The sequence below is a fragment of the Polypterus senegalus genome, chromosome 9, assembly GCF_016835505.1.
Source record: "Polypterus senegalus isolate Bchr_013 chromosome 9, ASM1683550v1, whole genome shotgun sequence".
NCBI lineage: Eukaryota > Metazoa > Chordata > Cladistia > Polypteriformes > Polypteridae > Polypterus > Polypterus senegalus.
In genome coordinates, this window is record NC_053162.1 from 7,658,635 (window position 1) to 7,668,871 (window position 10,237).

At 42.4% G+C, this 10,237-nt stretch overlaps 1 protein-coding gene across 2 annotated transcripts in view; it reads right to left on the reverse strand.

The window, feature by feature from the left end:
- The window catches only part of LOC120535094 (cip1-interacting zinc finger protein-like), a 93,981-nt gene extending 84,076 nt beyond the window's left edge, over positions 1–9,905 (reverse strand). The window contains exons 1-2 of one of the 2 annotated variants that reach the window (XM_039762664.1): positions 9,610–9,905; positions 9,093–9,360 (exon numbers count right to left, since the gene is read on the reverse strand). In XM_039762664.1, the coding sequence (XP_039618598.1) occupies positions 9,093–9,265 (173 nt within the window). In that variant the 5' untranslated portion in view covers positions 9,266–9,360; positions 9,610–9,905. Of the gene's footprint in view, positions 1–9,092; positions 9,361–9,439; positions 9,520–9,609 lie in introns of those variants that run through there. The other variant, XM_039762665.1, reaches the window with a different exon arrangement.
- Positions 9,906–10,237: the final 332 nt, after the last annotated feature.

Here is a 10,237-nt window from a genome sequence, read left to right on the forward strand (position 1 = left end):
ACTGAACACGTGCATTGTTCAGGCTTGTTCGTCACCTGAGTGTGCGGTCGTGAACAGATGCAAGAGTTTGGCAAACTTTTTGCCCAAACCCAATTTGTACGTCATCCGAGAAGTTTGTGACCGAGATTCCACTGTACTTGGTATTTTCGAACCTGGGGAAGGTTTAAAACGTCAAGATTCACCAAAATCTCGAAATTTATTTTTTGGATGATTCCAATACTCTCCCTATAATTTCTATACAAGAAAGTAAAAAGGGGAAATATAGGGGCCAAGGTTTTGAGTTGGGGGACTGGCCAGTCTGGGTAAATCCAGCTAATAACACATGCCACCTTTAAGAAAGTAGTACGGTCTTAACTACTGTCATCTGGGACTGTGTGCTGCTCCCTAACAGACAAGGCCTATTCTGACCTCCTGCTAACATTTTCTAACCACACTCAAGTCTCTTAATAATCATTTTAAAAAATGTAAAGTGCCGTGCAAAAGTATCCAATCCAGTTGAAAAACTGGGGCATACTTACATACCAAAAAGAATTAAGGCTGTTATTGCAGGAAAAGGGTTCTTCAACAAAGTATGAATGTGTAGGGCTTGAATACTTATGCAAACATGAACTTTGGAGGTTTTCTTCTTCCGTTAAAAATCTACAGAAAATGGCTTATTTGGACTTTAGAAACATATTGTTACAGCACAAGAGTTCACAATATAAATACTAAATGGATAAATCTGTGCAGAAATCTTTTGTCATGCAGAAAATTAGCATGCCACTGTAGGTATACCATACATTTTATGTAATGAATGTGGCTCAAACTGCAATTTACTTTTAATATATAATTATAATGACAAAAACATAACAGGAAATGAGCCACAGAAAGTACACAGGAAGATACTTCAAAAATAATCAAGTATAAAGAAGCTCTTAAGTCATTAGAGCCATTACCGATTTATCCTATAAATGTTGTCAGAATCATTAATTTACTATTTTACACCAGTTATGACCAGACCAGCAAGTGAGGAGAAGACGGCAAAATTTCTAGGAATGCAGAGTAAACAGCCTCACAGCCTTCTTGCATTGAGGGGGAATTAGGGGTGGGCAATCTTTTAAAAAAAAAATCACATCACGATCCTTTTAACACAAAAATCACGATTTGAATTGTGATCTGTCTTTTCAATGTGGCTTAAAAGAATAAACTGGGCTCAAAATCAGTAAGACCAAAGTTACACGTTATTTTAAATATCAAACAAAGTTGAATTCAATTGTGAATAGACTACATCCGAAAATAATTTTGAAATTCTGATACTTTCAAACATGAACGTTCTTTAAAAAATTGTAATCACCACTTGTCGTCGTTGCAAAAAACTTGCCGTTCTTTAATTGCTTCACTACAGAAGACCCCCCGTGAACTCACGGTTCAGAGTTCGCGGCCTCAGTCATTCACGGGTTTTTTCTTAGAACCTATCTAATAATTGTTAGCGGAAAACGCAAATATCCTCCTCAATTTTTGTCTTTTTTCGTGGCAATACTAACAGAGAGAGAACAGGAAGCAACTGTAGAGGAAAACACGGCTTGGGATGTTGAAAGTAGCCAATAGAATTTGAAACTGCAACTCCCAGCAGTGGCTCTGATTAGTCTTCTGCTGAGGGTGCTGGGGCTGTTGTAGGTATGCTGTGTTGTACATGCTGAGCTGCACTGGTGTAGCATTTGGTACTGAGGCCAAATAGTTCAATTTTGGTCTCACCTGACCAGAAGACCTTTTTTCACTTGGCATCAGAATCTTCAAGGTGCATTCTGGCAAAGCTCAAACGAGCTTGCGACCCTCCGAACAAGCCATAATTGTGGAGCACTTGTGAAATTGTTGTCACATGCACACAATGACCACTCATTGCTGTAAAATGCTGTAACTCCTTCAAAGTGGCCGTTGGCCTCTTAATAGCCTCTCTTACCAGTTTCCTCCTTGCTCTTCCATCCAGTTTGGAGGGACGGCAGGATCCAGGTAGGGTCCTAGTAGTACCAAACACTTGCCACTTCTTTATTGTGAGCTTTGCTGTTCTCCTTGGAATTGATAAACCCTTTGAGATTTTTTGTCTCCATCTCCTTCCTTATGTCTGTCCACAACTCTATCCCTGAGATCTTTTGAAAATGGCCTGCCACCCATAGTCAGTTGTACTACCAAGCAAGGGAATGAATGCTCCAGGAACAGATTCACTAATCACACTCATTACAATTGATCACAGGTGGGAGGAAGCCAGTAACCATGGTCTGCAATGGGAATGGTGGGCACTTACACCTGACTGAGTTTAGGAGGCGGGGTGATACTTTATTCATCTCGGTACTTCTTGGTTTTCTTTTTTCTGAACTCACAGATCACCTTCAAAGACCTGCAAGAACATCTTGCTGAAGATGGTGTATCTGTACATCGTTCCACAATTCACCGCAATTTGCACAAAGAACATCTGTATGGCAGGGTGATGAGAAAGAAGCCCTTTCTGCACTCACGCCACAAACAGAGTCGCTTGTTGTATCAAATGCTCATTTAGACAAGCCAGATTCATTTTGGAACAAAATGCTTTGGACTGATGAGACAAAAATTGAGCTATTTGGTCAGAACAAAAAGCGCTTTGCATTGCGGAAGAACACCGCATTCCAAGAAAAACACCTGCTACCTGCTGTCAAATTTGGTGGAGGTTCCATCATGCTGTGGGGCTGTGTGGCTAGTTCAGGGACTGGGGCCCTTGTTAAAGTCGAGGGTCTGATGAATTCAACCCATTATCAACAAATTCTTCAGGATAATGTTCAAGCATCAGTCACAACGTTGAACTTACACAGGGGTTGGATATTCCAACAAGACAATGACCCAAAAACACAGTTCAAAATCTACAAAGGCATTCATGCAGAAGGAGAAGTACAATGTTCTGGAATGGCCATCACAGTCCCCTGACTTGAATCATCATCGAAAATCTATGGGATGATTTGAAGCAGGCTGTTCATGCTCGGCAGCCATCAAATTGAACTGAACTGGAGAGATTTTGTATGAAGAATAGTCAGAAATACCTCCATCCAGAATGCAGACACTCATCAAAGGCTATAGGAGGACAGCATCTAGAGGCTGTTAGATTTGAAAAGGAGGCTCAACTAAGTACTGATGTCATATCTCTGTTGGGGTGTCCAAATTTATGCACCTGTCTAATTTTGTTATGATGCATATTGCATATTTTCTGTTAATCCAATAAACTTAATGTCACTGCTGAAATACTCCGGTTTCCATAAGGCATGTCATACATTAAAAGGAAGTTGCTACTTTGAAAGCTCAGCCAATGCTAAACGATAATCCAAAGAATTAAGAGGGGTTCCCAAACTTTTTCATATGACTATAATAACTTCGACTTGAAAAATACCAAACTTAACCTTTAAGCTTGATGCCGATTTCAAAATCCTCCTTTAAACATATAAAGTCTTAAAAGGCCAAGGCCCTACTTACTTATCTGGACTTATACTGTAATTACTTACAAACCTGAGCACACGTTAAGATCTAAAGATGCCAGCCTACTTATGATTCCAAAGATTAATAAAATAACAGTGGGCAGTCTCTCTTTTAGTTACAGAGCCCTGAAGTTGTGGATTAATATGCCTGCTAACATCTCATCTTTAAAATCCAGGCTGAAGACTCACAACTTTAGTCTGGCATACCCTGACTAGAGCTGTTGATTAGCTTTGCAAACAACATCATTGTTTGTTAGTCATTTGTGCAGAAATAAGATGAAAAAGGGGAATGTGAGATCGGCAAGCGGACTGGAGTGGAGGTAGCTGTTTTGCGCTTGCTGTACCAGTCTATGGTGGTGAAACAGGAGCAGAGTCTAAAGACAAAGCTCTCGCATTACTGGTCGACTGACATTCCTCAACTATGGTCATGAGCTGTGGGTAATGACCAAAAGAATGAGATAGCGAATACAAGTGGCAGTAATTAGGTTTCTTCACAGGGTGGCTGGGCTGACAGTCTGTAAAAGGAAGAAAACCTCAAAGTAGAGTCGATGAAACCTCTGGTTTAAGAGGTGCCAGTTGAGAGGTTTCAGGCATGTCATATGAATACCCCAACCCAGGCAGCTCCCCTTACATATGCTCCAGGCACATCCAACTGGGTCAGAGAAGCTGCGACAGACGGAAGACGCGCTGGAAGTATTACATCTCTCGGCTGGCTTGGGAACACCTAGAATCCATAGCTAGGGACAGGGAGGTCTGAGCTAACCTCCTTGGCCTGATGACACCATGACCCGCACACGGAATAGCAGATGGAAAGAGGAGTTGATATAATATTTAAAAACCATGCACTGTTCTATTGAAACCATCAGAAGGAAATTGACCAAATTACACAGCCAAGCCCAGACTGTACTATAAAATGTACATCTGGAGTCGATGGCTAGTTGGTCAAGGTCTCCAGAACTGTGACAATGTCTAACTCTGTCTTTGACTTTCTCTTATATTTATTTGTTGTCTCCTCCATTGTCAACTGGCCATAGTTTCTTAATTCTTTAATGGACAGATGCTGTTGGTTTCTGTGATGTAATAATGAGACATGCACACCTTACTCAGTCAATTTATTTATTACGTCCCACCAGGAAAACACTTCTCCCCTTCCTCCAGTTTACACATTCACACCTGTGGAACATTCTACTTTCTTCTTCTTCTTCTGGCTGCTCCCATTAGGGGTTGCCACAGCGGATCACCTTGTTCCATATCTTCCTGTCCTCTGCATCTTGCTCTGTCACACCCATCACCTGCATGTCCTCTCTCAACACATCCGTAAACCTCCCCTTAGGCCTTCATCTGTTCCTCATGGCTGGCAGCTCTATCCTTAGTACACTTCTCTTAGTATACCCCTCATCTCTCCTCTGCACATGTCCAAACCAACGCAATCTTGCCTATCTGACTTTATCTCCTAACTTTCCAACTTTAGCTGACCCTCTGATGTCCTCATTTCTAATCTGGTCCATCCTTGTCACACCCAATGCAAATCTTAGCATCCTTAACTCTGCCACCTCCAGCTCTGTCTCTGGTGCCACCATATAACAAAGCTGGTCTCACTACCGTCCTGTAGACCTTCCCTTTCATTCTTGCCAATACCCCATCTGTCACAAATCACTCCTGACACTCTTCTCCACCCACTCCACCCTGCCTGCACTCTCTTTTTCACCTCTTTACCTACAGCAAGAATTAAGGTAGATACATAGGACTTAATTTGTCCCGAGGGGGAAAATTGGATCTTTACAGAAGCTCTTTAAATAAGTGAATATATACAGTCAGGTGAAACAACAGATGAACAACAACATGACATATTACACCATGTCATTATCTATTTAATAAAAACTAAGCCACAATGCAGAAGCAGTGTGTGAAAAATGAAGTACCCCCATACTGCTTCTATAGGAATTAAGAGGGTAAGTGGCAGCCAGGTGCTGCCAATCAAATGCAATTGATTAACTGATCACCAGCAAGTGTGACCACCGTGATAAAAGCAGAAGTTTTGGAAGTTTGCTGGTCTGGGGCATTTAGGTGTGTGTTAATAAACTTCCAAGAAAGAAGAAGGAATTGTTGCTGCCCATCAATTTGGGAAGAGTTATAAGGCCATCTCCAAACAATTTGAAGTCCATCATTCCACAGGGTGGTCCAGATCTAATTATGCAGATCCAGATCGTCTGGATGACTTTGATTTATGCGGGGACGATTCCAGTTCAGCGCAAAGACGATTCTTCATGTCGTCAGTTCGCACACTTCTCCATGGTCCCGGATTTATTAAACTTAATAAGTTATACAGTAATGAAAATTGTATAATTAGATCTGGACCACCCTATACAGTGAGAAAGATTATTCACAAGTGGAAAATATTCAAGACAGTTGCCAATTTTCCCAGGAATTGATGTCCCAGCTAATTCACCCCATGGTCAGAGACATTGCAAAAACTCCAGGAGCTCCATCTCCAACTCCAACACTCTACAGGCCTTAGTTTGTATATTAAATGTTAAAGTTCATGACAGTACAATTAGAAAAAGAGTAAATAATTACGGTTTGTTTGGAAGGGTTGCCAGGAGAAAGCCGCTTCTCTCTAAAGAGAACATGCAAGATGCAACATACCTTTATTGTCGCTGTACAATACAATAAATATTGTTTGGAGCAAGCCTATAGATATGCCTTAGTTTAATATCTATTCTTCTATGTTTTTATCTAAGTAAACATTAAACTATAAGAAGCACAGTTACTATTAACAGTTCCAAAATACACAGAGTCTGCGGTGGGTTGGCAACCTGTCCGGGATTGGTTCCTGCCTTGTGCCCTGTGTTGGCTGAGATTGGCTCCAACAGACCCCCGTGACCCTGTGTTCGGATTCAGCGGGTTGGAAAATGGATGACATACACAGAGTAAAAGTAACGGTAAGCATAACTAGATAAATAAATAAATGATATCCCAGTGAAGATTACACTCGATGTAATGGTCATGAGTTCCACATGGGTCATGTATACATGGCAAAACGGCTTAGATTTGTAAAGTTGCATCTGTATCCTACTGATCTATCCTGTCAATTTGTATTTACTTAATAAAAAGTTGATCACAAAAACAAACCACAAGCCTTCTGGAACAATGGCGTTTGAACACACAAGACCAAAGTGGAGATGTTTGGCCATAATGCACAGTGCCACGTCTGGTGAAAACCAAACACAGGATATCAGCACAAATGCATCAGACCAACTGTCAAGCATGATGGTGGAGGGCTGATGATTTGGGCTTGTTTCATAGCCACAGGACCGGAGTTCCTTGCAGTCACTGGGTCAACCATGAATTCCCCTGTATACCAAAGTATTCTAGAGTCAAATGTGTGGCCATCTGTCCAACAGAACACTTACGAAATGGTGAAAGTGTTTCAAGTATGGCTTCAATGTGCAGAGCAGGACGAACAGTGAACGATATAAAGCGTGATGCCGACAAAACTGAAAAATGTGTTGAAAATGGAAACAACTGACGGTAATGTTTTTCTGTTAATGTATTGAAATTTTCTTTTTAAATTGTTGTATTATATTTTGTTAATATATTTTAACTTGCAGGCAGCTTGTGATGCGCTGTGCGGGAGCAGATAAGGTGGAATGAATGTTGTTAAATGATGGGACTGGGTGAAGGGCTTCTGTTCTGTAAGGGGTGGACACATGAACTCCCCTGTATACCAAAGTATTATAGAGTCAAATGTAACGCCATCTGTCCAACAGCTAAAGCTTGGCAGAAATTGGGTCATACAACAGGACAATGATCCCAAGCACACCTACTACAGAATGGCAGAAAGAGAATCAAGGTGTTGCAATGGCCCAGTCCAAGTCCAGACTTCAAAATGACTGAAATGCTGTGGCGGGACCTTAACAGAACTGTGCAGAAATGAATGCCTACAAACCTCAGTGAACTGAAGCAGTGTTGTGAAGAATGGGCCAACCTTCCTCCGCAATGATGCGAGAGACTGATAAAGTCGCACAGAAATAGATTACTTCTAAGTTTTTGCTGCTAAAGGTGGCTCTACAACCTACTGAATCATGAGGTCTACTTAGTTTTTCCACAAGTGGCTTCTCCATTTTGGCTTCATTTTTGTTAAATAAAAATTAACAAAGTGGACTCGGTTGTGTGTTGTTTTACATCTGAGGTTAGATTTAAAAAATGTTAGAACCTGGTAAGGCCCAGATTTTTTTTTTTTTTTTTATGATGTCCCAATACATAAAACCATAGAACTATAAGAGAGGGTACTTTCTTTTTCACATGATTATAAAGAATCAGTCCCACCCTCCAGAAATTACCCTCTATCTGTCACAGCCAGGTGTTACGTGGGCGTCCCCTTGGCTTGGTCCAGCCACTCGCGTCCTCAACAATGAGGATCCTGTGAGCACCCTCTAGGAATCGTGCCACATGGCCGTAGTGCCGTAACTGACGCTCCGTCACAATGCAGGTCATGTGCCTCATTCAGGAATCCAGTAGCAATCCAGTGGCACCCAATGATTTTCCGGAGAGTCAGAGTAGCAAAAGAATCCAGTCTTCATCTCAGGTCACTGGATAGCGTCCATGTCTCGCAAACAGGAAGCACCAGGACTCTAAAGATTTTTGCATAGTTATCAGGAGCGCCACACATCCCTTTCCAGCAACCTCATGAACCCCCCATGCTCTCCCAATCCATCTACTGACTTTATAGGAAGAGTCACATGAATATCACTGCGGCGGTCCTGACCCCTGACGGAGAATGAAGGTCTTACTGTGTTTACATTTATTTATCTATCTGTAGCGACTTACAACATTTCATACAATTGGTTACATTTCTATTCTTTTTCCAATTGGAGCACCGGCGGGTGAAGTGAACTGGGTAGGGTCACACAGTGGTGTGGGATTTGAAGTCCAAAGACTTAACCACCATGCCACACTGCCCAGGCACAATGCTGATAGGATAAAGGAGCCCAGTAGTACAACATTCAAATGACCCAACACCAAAATAAAATTCCATTAAGCACCACACTTGTTTCCATTTATGTTAATCGGTTTTTACTATTGTTCTGTGTGTGTTTTACAAATCTGCATCTTTATATGTATTAAATTCTGCACTTTGCATTTAGTACAATCTACACTTGCATTACACTTGACAATGTGTTCACGGAGGCAAAGAAGAGCGCAATACAAAAAGAAGTTCTGTTGCATTGTTTTAACAAAGCCTGCTTGGAATGACCGAGACTGCAAGGGTCTGGATTGCACCCCATCCAGGGTGGGCTGCCGCAAGATGATGTTGCAGGCTCTGGCCTCATACAATGAATGAGTTCGGAAAATGGGCGGATGGAAATGCAAAGCAAAAAGAACAATCGTGCAACTTGTCGACTCGGATTCTTAGTGCTGCACGTGTGCCTCTCATGTTTAATTTAACGAGTGAGCCTCTTAAAGCGTGCAAAATTTTGCACGGCCTGTACCTTTCCTATACTAACACTCTACATACTGATGAAAATCTACATCGAAGGAAGCACAACCAAATACAACTCTCCGTGCCAAAACCTGGAAGGCCTCAAAGCCTCGCTCTGTCCTGCGCGTACTTACCGTCCGCCTTGGTGGTGATGCTGCAGAGTACGGTGCTGCTGCGGCGCCGGCGGTTGTGGAGGCGGTGGAGGTGCCGACGGCTGCGGCTGTTGTTGTTGCTGCTGCTGCTGTTGTTGTTGGAATAGCTGCTGAATCTGCCGGAGGTGTTGCTGGAGTTGCTGTTGATTGAACATCTTCTCCTTTTTTTTTGTTTGTCTTCTTCCAGTAACAGGTTCACTTCTTTAAAGTCAGGTCTCCGTTAGTCGCTTTTCACGTTCACAATTCGCACCTTAAAAACACAATTAGGGATTAGGATACAAAAAAAGCAGCACTGCGAAATCGTACAGCTGCGGCGACTGCAGACTCACACATGCGTGACCAGCGTGACAGCAACAAAAACACACAAACGACGCGCGCGCGCGTACATACACACACATACATGCACGCGCGCTCACCAGCATTACCGAGCAAAATGGAAGCGCGTCAGCAGACGACAAATGACAACCGACTCAGCGGTGTGGTAATCTGGGGGGCTTACCGTCATGACAGAGCGGACACAAGGCGAGGAATGCGCGATCCTGGCTGACAAAAGCAGACAATGCCGAGTAAATTCGATTCAAAGCAGATCTTATTGTTTCAAAACACATTAGAAAAAAATAAATAACCGAGATGCGCTGTTCAGGTTCGGCCGCGCGTTCACATCATGAGGGTCTCGACCCGTGCCGCGCGGATAATATCCAGTTATTTTTTGAGGTGACTGACAATAGCGGCTCTTGCTTATTGATATTTTTGTTCCTCCGGCTGTCTGAAACGATTATGAGAATATTGATACAAAGTCTTAGAATTCGTGAGCATCGCCCCCGGGAGGATTGGAGGAGAACTGAACACAAAGGGCGGCTGCAACCTCCAAATCATCATCAGAAGGTGCAACAACAGGACTACTGCTTCAGTTTGCCTGATGGGTACACCGCACTGTAATTCACATTAATACAAATCACAGCTCTGACAGAAACGAGCAACACTGTTATTATTAATGTAAAAGTAAGGATTGTAGCGAGGATAAAAAATTGGGTACTGGTGTACTAAAGGGACGGCAGTGAAACCTCCCCCACGAAGCCCAACACTAGAATGGGTAGGGGAAAACATTATGTAACCTCCCCTCTTCA